The 14,654-nt window shown below is 37.1% G+C and overlaps 2 protein-coding genes across 4 annotated transcripts; both read left to right on the top strand.

Moving 5' to 3' along the window:
* The first annotated feature begins 943 nt into the window (after positions 1 to 943).
* Positions 944 to 6,268, top strand: LOC133878117 (subtilisin-like protease SBT3.18). 2 transcript variants are annotated; one of them, XM_062316619.1, is made up of 10 exons: positions 944 to 1,155; positions 1,492 to 1,583; positions 1,716 to 1,813; positions 1,965 to 2,120; positions 2,539 to 3,209; positions 3,608 to 3,675; positions 4,007 to 4,249; positions 4,545 to 4,659; positions 4,966 to 5,179; positions 5,550 to 6,268. In XM_062316619.1, the coding sequence occupies exons 3-10, from the start codon at positions 1,738 to 1,740 to the stop codon at positions 6,155 to 6,157; spliced, it is 2,151 nt and encodes a 716-aa protein (XP_062172603.1). In that variant the 5' UTR covers positions 944 to 1,155; positions 1,492 to 1,583; positions 1,716 to 1,737; the 3' UTR covers positions 6,158 to 6,268. The 2 variants fall into 2 exon arrangements, with proteins under 2 accessions (XP_062172603.1, XP_062172602.1); XM_062316618.1 differs by lacking the exon at positions 944 to 1,155 and adding an exon at positions 1,305 to 1,385.
* Positions 6,269 to 8,536: 2,268 nt separating this feature from the next.
* LOC133877253 (YTH domain-containing protein ECT4-like) lies at positions 8,537 to 13,813 on the top strand. 2 transcript variants are annotated; one of them, XM_062315496.1, is made up of 9 exons: positions 8,537 to 8,760; positions 9,654 to 9,727; positions 10,069 to 10,228; positions 10,411 to 10,484; positions 10,691 to 11,284; positions 11,662 to 12,246; positions 12,331 to 12,543; positions 12,629 to 12,775; positions 12,976 to 13,813. In XM_062315496.1, exons 1-9 carry the CDS (start codon positions 8,733 to 8,735, stop codon positions 13,234 to 13,236), a joined length of 2,136 nt encoding a protein of 711 aa, XP_062171480.1. In that variant the 5' UTR covers positions 8,537 to 8,732; the 3' UTR covers positions 13,237 to 13,813. The 2 variants fall into 2 exon arrangements, with proteins under 2 accessions (XP_062171480.1, XP_062171479.1); XM_062315495.1 differs by having other exon boundaries at positions 9,651 to 9,727.
* Positions 13,814 to 14,654: the final 841 nt, after the last annotated feature.

Here is a 14,654-nt window from a genome sequence, read left to right as displayed (position 1 = left end):
GTTAGGGTGCCTTTAGCTAAGTAATGATTCTCCTGACTAAGCCTAATATTGCATTTTTTTAATCAAATTAGTACTTGTATGTAGGTTTGTAAAAGATCATTGTGTATATATTTTCCTTGATGTTTGAAGGCTGGTTTTCTTACATAGCCGTAGTTCTTGGGACATACTAAATGTACAGAGTATGAGATAAGTTTAATTTATATAATAATCAAAGAGAAAAGAAAGGAATATTTTTGTTGTGAACTCCTTAATTGTATTACTCATAGAGAAGCAGTTGTAGGCAACACTAGGAATACTCTGCTTATTAGATGTGATTATGATAGTTTTGAAATATTAACCCTTAAAGATGTATCCTATAACTAAAACAGATATATCTCATCTACCTTAATGCTAGCCAGGCGAAAGTATCCATCTTTTGTTTAGAACATTCAATAGCTTAAAAGAACAATAGCACCTAAAACTAGGGTTGCAGGCTCTTGAAGAGGGCTACAGAACATTTTCATTTGGGTAATTTTGGTAAATACCTACTTGCACAAAGCATCTGATTAATACTTTCACATGAGTAAGAACATGTGTACTTGCTACCAGATTTAAATTTTAGTTTCAAGGTTCTTTAATCTCATTTTATTTCAAGAAATAGAAGTTAGAATAAAGAGTATAACATGTAATGATGATCCTTATATATGAAACTGTTGACCCTTGTGTTCTACCTTTCTTTTAAGATTTACATTAAATTGATATATGAAACTCAAGCAGCTGATGAGGTAGTGCAGTTATTTTATTTTTTGGTTAGAGGAAAATGAGGCTGAAAGATCTTAAAAACATGGCTAATGCAGTTATCTTAGACTCTTTATTTTTTATAAGTATCTTCGTCAACAAATATTGTTTCCTAGGAAAAGGAGCCTGAAAGATCTTAAGCATAATGAAGGTCACATGCATTTCTCTTTATAGTATTCATTGTAACCATGATGTAGCCTCATGAAGGTAGTCCTTGGCCGTAAGTCTACCACAGGCACAATATTACTGTATAGGTCAAGGTACAAGAAAAGAAGAGTGAGAGACAGAGAGAACGGGGGAAGGCTGGAGGTTGGTTGTCCTCATCTTTCTTAACGGGCTATCTTCAAAAGAAAATATCATCATGGAGTGCTCAAGAAGGTATGTCAGTGCTCTTGCAGCTTGGAAGCCTTAGAATGCACGCACCTTAACCATCCCTTTTCTAGGTCATGCTCTTGGAAATCATGCTCAGCCCCTTACTACAACACTATATAATGCCATCCAACCATGTGGTTCTTCCATGAGAGACAATGGCTACTTATCTTCAGTGTTTTTGGGGCCTATTTCTCTCACTTTCACTTTATTTTATTCACTCAACACCAACACCTCATGTAACTTTATTACTAAAAGCTCTTCAGCTTTTTTTTTGGTCCCCTTCTCTAATAATGATCTCAGATGATCTTTATTTTTTTTTATTTTTTTTCTGTTTTTCCACAGGTTTATATAGTCTATTTAGGGCTCAACCATATTCATGATCCTACTCTCACTTCAAAATATCATCACCAGCTGCTTTCTAATGTCTTTGCAAGGTTTTTGTACTTATATATTCCAAATGATCCTGCTTATTATTCTTTAGAATTTGTCAAGCTGCTATTACTCAACTATTAATTAGTATCACTAAATCGACTCTCACTTTTCTGTTTGCATATGTTATTCTTCAGTGAAGAAGATGCTAAGCGGTCCATGCTCTACAGCTACAAGCATAGTTTCTCAGGGTTTTCAGCAAAGCTTAATTCAACCCAAGCAACTGCTTTAGCCAGTTATTAGCTAACCCTTTTTTTCTTCTTAATTTATATATCTTCTAAGATAAACCGGACATCCTTAATTATCTTGTTTTAGACTTGAATAAGAACCTCAAGTAAGTTTCATTATTGACAAATATTAATATAAGAAAGAAATATATATTGCAGACATGGAAGGAGTCATATCAGTGTTTAGGAGCAAGACACTGCAGTTGCACACAACAAGAAGTTGGGATTTCCTGGGCCTTACTTTGGACAACAGTGAAGTGATTCCATTGCAGCTAGCCTTGGGTGATGACATTGTTGTTGGGATCTTTGACACAGGTTTTCTAACTACTACCTCACCTTGTTCTATATATCTTTTACCGTAATATGGTCTTAAGTTAAGCTCACTACCAATCCTAATGAGTAATATGGCTGTGATCCTCGGCATATACATACATAGATATATACTTTAACGTATGGATATGCCTGATCTAAACGTTGATTTTTACTGCCACTTCATCCCAATTTTATACTACCTCACCTTGTTCTATATATCTTTTACCGTAATATGGTCTTAAGTTAAGCTCACTACCAATCCTAATGAGTAATATGGCTGTGATCCTCGGCATATACATACATAGATATATACTTTAACGTATGGATATGCCTGATCTAAACGTTGATTTTTACTGCCACTTTATCTCAATTTTATAGCAGTCGTATAACAGTCTACTAAGTAGCATCTCTTTGTGAAAAGGTGTATGGCCAGAATCTGAGAGTTTCAAGGAAGAGCAAGGCATGAAGCCGATTCCATCAACCTGGAAGGGAAAATGTGTGAAAGGTGAAAACTTCAACCCAGCAACAGCATGCAACCGGAAGCTAATTGGTGCTCGTTACTACCTTAAAGGGTTTGAAGAAGAAAACGGGCCACTAAATATGAGTGGGAACCCAGAATATCGATCACCTCGAGACTTTCTTGGCCATGGGACACACACAGCTTCAACAGCTGTAGGGTCCATAGTGAAAAATGCAAGTTTCTTTGGACTGGGGCAGGGCACTGCCAGGGGTGGAGCCCCTAGAGCCCGGCTGGCGGTGTATAAAGTATGTTGGGGCAAGGATTTGAATGGGAAGTGCTCCGAAGCAGATATACTGGCGGCTTTTGAGGATGCATTGCATGATGGAGTTCACATAATCTCGGCCTCATTTGGTGAATCCCCACCCTTGAGGCCATTCTTTGCATCAAATGCCGCAATAGGTTCATTTCATGCAATGCAGCTGGGTATTACTGTGGTGTTCTCGGCAGGTAATGACGGGCCTGACCCTTCTCTTGTAACCAACGTTGAACCATGGTCCATTTCTGTGGCTGCCTCAACAGTTGATCGTATGTTTCCGACCCAGATACTCGTGGATAATAATCTCTCCGTCATGGTAATTCAATTTCTGATGCATATATACTTGTAAGATCTCATTAGGCTAGCTACCGCTTTGATGAAGCAGGGATGGAGTTGCCCTAGATTAATAATCTATGAACATATTGTTATATGAGTGCATATAATCTCAGTACCTTTTTTCCCTAATCCTTAAGCAGATTCGCAATATAATGATCAGTTGTGTTAAATCACATATGTTTGCTTTTAACATATAAAAACCACCCAATAATTAGGAAATGAAAGTTTAGACTGTTATGGTTGTGATTACCTGTTGACTTGGGACATATGTGGGCATGTTATGTGCAATACTTGTGGGTCATGACAACAATCATTCATTTTCTAACCAAGCTTTGGCATGAGTGTGTGTATCTCATTCACTACTCCTTTTTTGTACAGGGAGAAAGCTTAATTACCACAGAGATTCAGGCAAAATTGGCAGATGCAGTGATATATTTCCGTGACGGGTGACTTTCTCTCTCTCTCTCTCTCTCTCTGTGCATGACTTGATACGACAAAATTTTACTTTCCAAACTAGGCTAGTAGGCACATTTGCTCTATCACCAAAAAATGACTAATCAATTTAGAACTTCCTTAAAATTATTTATAAAATCCAGTTTCATCAAGTAACTAAGCAATGTGAGACGTAACACCTATGAGTATCTTTATAAATCACCCACTATATAAACTACTCATCCGAAGAAAAAAAAAATATTATATTTATTTCCCCATTTATAAAAATTTCTGGTTCCAGCCGTGTTGCTGATATTGTTATTCAAAGTTTCATTACTTTTGCAGGGTTTGCAGGCGGGAGAATTGGAATTCTAGATCAGCTGAAGGGAAGGTGGTCCTATGCTTCTACACCGTTGGACCAAAAACAAGTGATGAAGCAGCAGCAGGAGTGAAGAAGGCCAATGGATCCGGGTTAATCTATGTTGAACCTATGACTAGGGACGTTGCTTATGTTGATATCATCCCCGTAGTCCTTGTCAACTTTCAGCAAGGGACTAAACTTAAGACCTATCTTGCTCAGTCTCGCAGGTGACTGAACTAGCTTGTTTAAAGATATTATTGTTTGGCATGACTTACCTCAACTGGAAAAATCACTGGACTGTGAAGATTGCTTCCAACAAAAATTAATTAATTGGAATTTTCTACCACGTACTCTTACAATCTTCACCGTTAAATTTTTTTTTTTTTTTTTTACAGTAGTTTTTTAATCCTAGTCATTAGAGCATCTCCAGCAGACCCTTCGTACCATTTTATCCCTCCAATAGATGCTTCAAAATAGAAGTTTACTGTAGCATCTTCTGACTTGGATATTTTGACTATAAAGCCTCCCTCAGGTGCGGATAAAACAGACTAAAACCATAATTGGAAAGTCACCAGCACCTATAGTTGCAGACTTTTCTTCCAGAGGGCCAAGCTCAATTACACCTGATTTTCTCAAGGTATATTGTGAGGATTTTTAATTTTAGGAAGCATTTAATTTCCTTATTTTATCATAACTAACTAATGCTATTTTGTGTCACATTTGTGCATCCAACATGAAATGACAATAAATTATATTTGGGTTACTACAATTTGTACTACAAATTAATCTCTTACAAATTGACGTGGCAAAAGTATGTCACATAAATTGTCACGTCAGTATGTAAAAAACTCTTAGTACTTCTAGCGGCACTTGAAAAGACCATACAACTTTTTTTTTTTCCGTATGCATAATTTATAACTTCATTCTTCTATTTTGTTAATAGCCGGATGTAACTACTCCCGGAGTAAATATAATAGCAGCATGGCCTCATGTAACTCCGCCAACATTAGCACCCATTGATAAACGTCGAGTGAAGTGGAATTTCCAGTCCGGAACATCAATGTCGTGCCCTCATGTGTCCGGGGTTGTGGCCCTTATCAAATCGGCACATCCAAGCTGGTCCCCATCAGCCATTAGATCTGCTCTCATGACCACAGGCAAGAAAGAAAATGTCTTTTAACCATTGAAACCCTTTTGCACCACAATGCTACAATGCATGTTCTTATCAGACTATAAACCACATGCAATAAGGCTCCGATGGGATCTATCTGTCCAAGCAAATTTTTGACTGTCTGAGTACTTGCCAGGCAGATAAATCCCATTGGGGCCCTCTCTCGTTAATGACTCAATCACGCTGTAATCCAGTCAACAAATTGCAGCCAACCCTGATCTATAGCGTACCTACTTTCTTTTCTAAAAGAACACCTAACATATTATTCTTATAACCATGTCATTGGTCCTATTGACCTTATTTGGTAGTACTTTCACTGTTCTTCTAAACTATGTCTTGTGCTCCTTATCACACAGCCTGCACTAGGGACACAACCTCGGACAGCATTCTAGCCGGAGGATCAATGAAAGCTGCCGATCCCTTTGACATTGGCGCCGGCCACATTGACCCCTTAAGAGCAGTGGATCCAGGGCTAGTTTATGAGATGAAAACCAGAGACTATATTATCTTCCTCTGCAATATTGGCTACAGCAGACAAGATATAACGAAAATAGTTCTTCCCTCTCCTGGGTTGGACACAAGCTGCGCACAGGTACTCCAGAGCAACACAAACATAAACTACCCATCAATCACAGTTTCCAATCTCAAATCAACGGTGACGATCAAAAGGACTGTTCGTAATGTGGGCCATAAGAAGAACACCATTTACTTTGCCAGCATTGTTAAGCCTGATGGAGTGGAGGTATTTATATGGCCCAGAGTTTTGTTTTTCTCATGGTTCAACGAAGAAAACTCATATTACGTGACCCTCAAACCACAGAAGAAGTCTCAAGGGAGATATGATTTTGGAGAGATAGTTTGGTCAGATGGCTTCCATAAAGTTAGGAGTCCATTGGTTGTGTTTGTGAACACTACTACTCATGGTGACTACAGTAATTCCATAACATCTGCTACCACAATTTAATCAGGTTCATATATATGCCATTCAAATATTAAAGCTTTGTTCTATGCAAATTTACAATGTAATAACTGCAAGCAAGTTTCTTGCAAAATAAATGCTGATCGATATCTCATATCTATACAAATTTATATATATATATATATTAAACCTTTTTAACGATTCTATTGTTCTAACAGTTTCCTAGTGCCAAACGCTCGACCAATTCACATCTGCAAAAAGAAAGAAAGAAAGAATTTAAGCAATAACGGGTTCCAAGGGTGTCGGTGAGGGGATAGCTAGCTATGATGCATGCTTAAATCAATACTGTTTATGAGGAAAATATGAATGTACTAAGTGCAAGTTTCGAACTTTAGGGCAAAAATCACTTTTACCTTATTTGAATTTACTTTTTATAATGGTTTTTGAAGTAATTGTCCTGATATCACGTTCTTACATTATCATGCGGGAGCACCTCAAATTCCCAACAATTATACGTGCATGAATGAGATAGTTCAAATTTTATTTTGTTGTATTCGAAGATGTACGTGCACGGTGTCGCGTTATTTAAAAATTTTAAATAACATTTTTCAAATTGACTTTTCAAAAAAGGCCCAAATTTTGATTGTGTCAAAAGACCAAATTACCCAGCATATAGTTTTATGTAATATAATTTTGGTTCCTCAAAATATCATCGTTTTAAAGGGTAGTGATTTACAAAAATGCCCAACTCGATCTCATATGAATGCATCGTTTTAACTTTGCATCCACAACAAGAGGGTGGCCACGTAACCACCCCCAACACCCCTTGCATCCCCAATAAGAGAGTAGTTGAGTAACCGCCCCTTACATCCACAACTAAGGGGTAGCCGCACATCCGCATGTGTTCACCTCCCCACTAGTGACACTCATTGAGAAATCAAAAGAGATAAAATGATGGAGAGAAGATAAAGCCAAATATTAAATCCCCCTTTATTTTATTTTTTTTAAGCTTTTTTTCTTCTTAAGGAATTGTAAAATAAAGGCGATCCTTTAATTTATTATTATTCATCCAAACCAAAAAAAAAATATGGACAAATTTTTTCCTCTAAACTAGGTTGAAAAGAAATTAATTATTTAAAACCAAATATATTAAATTGATATATGTCCTTGAAAAAAATCATGTACTCTAAAAATAAATGTTAATTTAATAAATCGGTTCCTCCAACTCAATTCAGAATAAAAGTTTTGTTCAAAGAATAAAGTACACTGTACACACATGGGGTATTTTTTGATACATAGTGGGCTAGGTATCCTTCCTTTTTCACACGATCAAAATCAAAATCAGAGGTTAACATTTGAGTTATTGACATAGGATTTGCATTTGCATCTCAGGTTTTGATTAGGAAGGCTCAACCACCAGCCATTAATTAATTTGAACTTTTGCTTAAATTAGTATACTAGGAAAATGGAGATTTAATTTCAGCTAGCCTTCGGGTGATGATGGATCTTGTACTTCGCATGAGTGCTACGTAAATTATCACGTTAATTTGTAAGTAAGAAAATTTTGTGAAGGAAATTTGCTACCCTTAACAACACTCATAAAGATTTATCACAATATCAAAATACATAATTTTAAAAATTAACATGAATAACGGAAGTTAAGAGAAAATTAATTTTATCTACTCTATCCTCTATTTTTATTTTTTATTTTTTATTTTTTAATTTCGTTCTCCACGTTTAAAATCATAGTTCCTCCCCTAACTATATGTCTCTTGAGCATTTGAAAAGCACATGATTTGGAGGAAATTCTATTAAAAAATGAAGAACATGCTAATTAAAAAATCATATGCTAATTTAAAAATTATGTTCTTCTCAGATTTTAAGGAAATTAGAAATATATAGTAAATTAATAGATTGTATTAGAGAAAATTTCTCTAATCCAGTTTAGAAGAAATCTCTTATACTAATTATTATAATATGTTTTTATTACATTAAAATATAGAAGGAAATTATTTTTTTTAAAGAAAAGAAAAGAAGCCATTTAAGATGTCACTTTTTTTTTAATGTATGACCATAAGGCCCATGCATTATGTAAAGGCACGAAAGTAAAGATGGGGACATCCGTGTCCTTTTCTGATTAGGTTTTCGACCTTTAGCCCAAAGGGCACGACTCTTAAGATTGGAAATACGACTTGTGAAGCTCCCCCCTCACATACACCAAACTATCTGACCGACCAATGAATTTTCACTTTCACGAAAAGACACCAGAACCCCATAATACAAAATCCCACTCACTCCTCGCCACGTAGGAATTTGGTCCATTCGTAGACCGTGGATGATCTCAGCAGCTCACCCGCGGGTAACGTGAGCGAGGTTGGGAAAGGGAGCCGTGGTGCTATTTGAATCACCACTTTTGGATGAACAAAACCCTTTCTCTTCCAAAACCCAAACCCTTGGCGGCTGTGTGCGTGTGCGGGCGTGTGAGACCCGTTGTATCCCCCACTCTCTCTCTCTCTCCTAGGGTTTCCCTCTCTGTCTTTGTCCTCTAAAACCTCCCAAAAGCACTATTGGGTTTTAGGGTTTTACCCGTCGGAAGAAGATCTGTCCACTGATACCGGTCATGGCCACCGTTGCTCCTCCTGCGGATCGTATCCTTATTCTGTTTCCCCATATGGGTTTGCTTTGGATTCTGGTTTTTTTTGCTTGCTTCTTCTCTGATCTGCTTTGGTTTGGATCCAACTGGGTCTATGTGTTGTTGATATTATTGGTTTGTTTGTAAGATATATACATGTAGATCGGGGTGAGATATGTTTGTTGGAGTTTTTATAGGGATTTGGCCTTTGATGTTTAGGGTTAGTTTCTATTAGGTTTTATGTTTTTATGTATTTTTTTTTTGTGTTTCAGATGTATGGACTGGAAATTTTTGTGTTTTTGTGATTTGAATATGTATTTAGAGCTGAATTTTGTTTCGTGGATATGTGTTCTGGTTTCCCTTATATGATTTATTGGTGTATCTGGCTTTTAATGGGGTTTCGCTGATATTCTGGGCATTTTTCATTTTAATGATTTTCTTTGTTGAAAGAGTGATTGAATTGACTCTTCTTGAGAGCTGTTCATTGTTTTAGTTAATATGTCAATTAGAACGCGCCTCTTGGTTATACCAAGATCTGGACTTTGGAAATTCAAATTCGTGTGTTTGGTCTGTACTACTACAGACCTTGGCTCGTTTTTTTTTGGGGGGGGTGAAATTATGTGACTTGAACATATGTCGATTGTGATGCCACATTCACTGGAGACCATTACTTAAACTTGGGGCGCAGAAAAAATTTTGTTTGTCTGATGTGTTGATTAGGCTTTTGGAACATGGATTATATTTTGAATGTTCCAGTGTGTGTTTTTTTTATGGAGTCTTTTTTTTTTTGATAAGTAAGAAGACTTTATTAATGAAAGCGTACAACCAAAGCAAACCAGCAAAAACCCAACAGAATTTTATGGAGTCTTGAAAGTATGTGTTTCCTTTACTTTTCGTTTTTTATAGAAGCTACGGATTTGCTACAGAAATTGTCATTGGACACTCAAACCAAGACCCTGGAAATTCCGGAGCCTACCAAGAAGGTAATTTTCTCTGTGGTATATGTCATTGACTGGTCAAACGCTTCAAATTTTCCATATTATGTGTTTATGGGAATTCCGAGTTCCTCATTCGCCTGATGAATTATAGAAATCTACTGTGCCCTAATTTGCTTTTAAAAAATGTATATTTTTCGTATGTGAAGATATTTCTTACCCAATAACTAACTGGAATTGGGGTAGAATGTTGTCAAAACTGCATAATGAAACATCTCTTTAGATATGTTGATTTATAACAAAAAATACTACTAGCGTGAGTTCTGGTTTAATTTTATGACATGGCATCATGAATGTACAGCTTAAGATTGATTTATGCTTTTATGCAGCCTTCGACTAATCAGTATGGGTCTGTTGATTTGGGCAATGCTACAAATGGTCAGATTCCATCGTTTGAGCGGTCTGTGACACCATTACTACCTGAGTTTATAGATCCATCCATGTGTTATGTTCCTAATGGTTATCCACCTACTGCCTATTACTATGGGGGTAAGTTAATATGTTAACTTAGCCGAATGAGCTTGGATTTAATTGATTGGATGAGAAAACGTTCCTGTATTTTGATTAGAATTTCTTATTATGATTATGATGCATTCTGTTTCTGATACTTTTTTGAAGTGTTGGAAGGTTCTCTTTAGTTTTGTACTTACCTGCATAAGAATTCTTTGTAGGCTATGACGGGACTGGTAATGAGTGGGATGACTACTCGAGATATCTGAATCCTGATGGAGTTGAGATGACTTCGGTAAGTCGTGATTTCTCATTGATGATATTTTTGATTCTTCCTTATAACATTGGTTTCAAGGGAATTTTGTGATTGGTGGTACATGTCATTAGTTATCCTGTCATTCAAAATTCTTTCGTGCTTTTGTATTCATTTTGTTGGTTGTTTACATCAAATGATTCTATATATTCTAAGTTGTGTTGTATTTTCCTGTTGCATATGTTCAGGGAGTTTATGGGGATAACGGGTCTCTTATGTATCACCATGGTTATGGCTATGCACCATATGGCCCCTATTCGCCAGCGGGTTCCCCTGTTCCTACTTTGGGTAATGATGGTCAGTTATATGGGCCTCAGCACTACCAATATCCATTCTTCCAGCCGCTGACACCAACCAGTGGGCCATACACACCTAGTCCTGCTGCCTCTCCTCAAACTGACGTTTCTGCCTCTGTAGCTGCTGATCAAAAGCCACTCCCTGTGGAAGCGGCTAATGGGAATTCTAATGGCGTTACAAATGGTGGCAGTGTCAAGGGAAATAATGCTTCTGCTCCTTTAAAGCCCACTTATCAGAATTCGTTTGTTTCTAATGGTTCATATGGAACTGGTGCTCTGCCAGGGCGTGGTCCTGCGTCCAACTATCAGGATGGAAGATATAGTTTTGATGTGTTAAGGTCTCCCTTCCCATGGTTGGATGGCCCGCTGCTTTCTGATGGGCAGCCTAGGCCTGTGACTAGCACAGCGATCTCTACTTCAATTTCAAATGGCAACAACGTTCCATCTTCAAGGAATCAGAACTTTCGACCAAGTACTAATTACATGGTATGCATGATTGACACTTAATTTCTCTTGCTATGTATAGTTTTATATTATAGTTGAATAGGTGTAGTATAGTTTTTTGAATTTCAGGCCTGTCCTGCTAGGACTGGTTGAAGCTTCTATTAGGTTTCTTGCTGGTTGGTTTTAGTTATGGATATGGTAAATGTGTGGTTAGAATTCTTCTCGGTGCAGCCTGTGTGCTGATTCCAAGCTTCAACCTCCATCATCAAAAGTCGATGGAGTAAAACCAACTTATTGAAAATGCTTGGCTCATACGTTTATTTTATGGCCTCAAGGTTGCTCTCTCTCAGGATTATCTGAGTTGAAATATTTTTCCTCATGTTTTTCCTATTGAAGCTTTATTTTATCCAATTCCACAGGGTTTGCACCATCCAAGACCAATGCCTGGTATGAGTACAGCTCCTGGGTTTATGGGTAGGGCGTACCCACCGAACAAGTTATATGGTGGTCAGTATGGGAATGCTGTTAGATCTGGCATGGGCTTTGGATCTCATGGATACGATTCAAGAGCAAATGGGCGTCCATGGTTGGTGTTTGATAATAAACATAAACCCAGAGGACGATTTGGCTATGGTAATGAGAACTCAGACGGTTTGAATGAGTTGAACAAAGGGCCTAGATTTAAGGGCTCCAAAACCAAGAGTTTTGCACCCAGCATCTTAGCAGCAAAGGGGCAGAATGAGCCAATAAATGCAACTGTTGATGAGGAGAAGGATAAGATGAGCGTACTTCCAGACCGTGAACAATACAACAAACCAGATTTCCCAGAGGATTATACTGATGCCAAACTTTTTGTTATAAAGTCATATAGTGAGGATGATGTCCATAAGAGCATCAAGTATAATGTTTGGGCCAGCACTCAAAATGGCAACAAGAAGCTTCATGCAGCATACCAGGAGGCTCAGGAGAAATCTGGTGGCTGCCCCATTTTTCTTTTCTTCTCGGTGAGAATCTAGATCCAAGAATTTAATGGGGTTTATTTCTTTCAATGCCTGTTCCTTAGCATTGTTTTCTGAATTGTTGTCCAGGTCAATACCAGTGGACAGTTTGTTGGCCTTGCAGAGATGGTGGGACCCGTTGATTTTGAGAAGAGTCTGGAGTACTGGCAACAAGACAAGTGGAACGGCTGTTTTCCTGTTAAGTGGCACATTGTAAAGGATGTGCCTAACAGTTTGTTGAAGCACATTACCCTCGAGAACAATGAGAATAAACCTGTCACTAACAGTAGGGACACTCAAGAGGTAATTTTACTTTTTGCTTTTGTCTTTGCCTGCTTTTTCTTTGTTTTGACTTTCTAACGGCAGACTCATGGGTTTGTGTATGTAGGTCAAGTTAGAGCCAGGGCTTAAAATGATTAAAGTATTCAAGGAGCATTCCAGCAAAACATGTATTTTGGATGATTTTGGGTTTTATGAGGCTCGCCAGAAGACAATTCAGGAGAAGAAGGCTAAGCAACTGCATTTTCCGAAACAGGCAAGACTTACCCCTGTGCTTCATTTCTTTGTCAGAGACTTTTATGTATACTCAAGCTCTGTGTAGGGATGATGAATTTCTTATACTTGTGTTTGATAATTACCCTCAAATTAGATTTCTTTATAAGTTGTGAACAATGTTCATAGCTATTTGCCACGTGAGCTTAAATAATCTGTGTACTATTAATCTTGCAAATGCAGGTCTGGGAAGGGAAGCACACTGACGAGAAGAAAGAAAGGGCTAATGGTGAACTGAAAAACGAGAACTCGGTGGAGGCTGCCTCAGATTTGATCAAGGAGCCCATGCCTATCTCTTCTGCACAGACAAAAGAGGAAGTGAAACTTTTGGAGAATGGTTCAGTTGCAGAAAAAGATGCGCCAAAGGGTGTTAAGCCAGTTATGGTAGCAGAGAAGAGGATCCTAGCAAATGGTGTTGCAAATGGTGTTGCCAATGGTTGCTAAGCCTCTGCCTTGCAGGTCGGCGGTCCATGTGCACTGGAGTTTCTGACAAGGAATTCGCCAGAAGATATTGGTTTTTTATATGATACAGAAGTAGCTACTGGCTAATTCTCCATATTTGTTGGGCTGCCGTGTTGGATGTCTTGCTCCTGCTTACAAGAGTCTTTTGTTGAGCTAATGTCATCTTTAAATTTTTCAAGCATGGTGAAGCCAGGCTGGGTTTATTTGAAGAATCGAAGTGTCAACCCCGGCTTCCTCTGGATCTGTTTTAAAGTGGTTAGCTCCTAACAGGTTTTGGTTCCCTAGGATTTTGGGTTTAGGGTTTCTGTTTCACAGTTTCAGTGGCTTTTATATTCTTATTATCATGGTGTTTTCTTTTCTTTTTCTTTGTTTCTTCCTTCTTTTTTCTTTCTTCTTTTTTGGGTTTTCCTTTCTCTTGGATATTTCCTGTCTTGTAAATCTAGATCTACTTTGTTGCGGAGCGACTTTGCTTTTGTAATTTATAAGAGCTAGAAGCAAGGTGGGAAAATATTGCTGCAATATAGTCAGAGTTTAAGAAGATTTGCTTTTTACTTTCCAATTGTTTTGTTGCTTTTATGATTGTCACACTAAAAATCACAATATTACGGTCGTTTAAGCTTTGTTGCCCTCTATTCAGACAAGCTGCATAATCTCACTGGAAAAGACAATGTTGAATATCATATAGAGAGACAGCATTTATTCCTGGTTATCTCACTGGGCAAAAGTGGCATTCATATTTCCATGCACATTCATGGAAAAGTCACCTTCTACTGAGAGGAAATTAAATTTGCAGCACGATGAAGGTATCTTGTTTACCATATTGGATGTCAATTGGTTTTGTAGTCAGATTCCTTATTATGGGAATTATTATTATTATTAATTTTTTTGTTTTTGGCGACTGCTATTTGTCATACACCATTTCTCCACACTTATGTAATAGTGTACATTTTTTCATATTTCGTCAATCCTTGTTACCAAAAATAAAAAATAAAAATGGTGAAAATGGTCACGGTTACATTTATATAGTGGGACGAGGATATAACAAATATAATCTCTTTTTTGGTCCCTTTAAACTTTAAAGGAGGGTATAACTTATAAGCTTATTTTATTTTGTTTTTATTTTTTATCTGACAACATCAGATTTTCCTTTTTCTTTTCTTTTTTCATTGGGATTAATTATATAATAAATCCTAGACTTCGATTTTGACAAGATTAAATTAAATATTCAATAATAATAATATGTATTCTTATCTAAGGAAATCATTGTAATTTAGAAGTTTGATTTAACTTTTTCTTTTCCCTTTTTTTTTTTTTTTTTTTTGTGTTTTTAAGAGTTTTGTACTTGAATTGTTTGTTAATATTCTTATTTTGATTTTTTTTTTTTTTTTGAAAGATAACAT

This window comes from Alnus glutinosa, chromosome 9, assembly GCF_958979055.1.
Source record: "Alnus glutinosa chromosome 9, dhAlnGlut1.1, whole genome shotgun sequence".
NCBI lineage: Eukaryota > Viridiplantae > Streptophyta > Magnoliopsida > Fagales > Betulaceae > Alnus > Alnus glutinosa.
The sequence above is the reverse complement of the archived record's forward strand: the minus strand, read 5'-3'. Positions and strand labels throughout refer to the sequence as shown.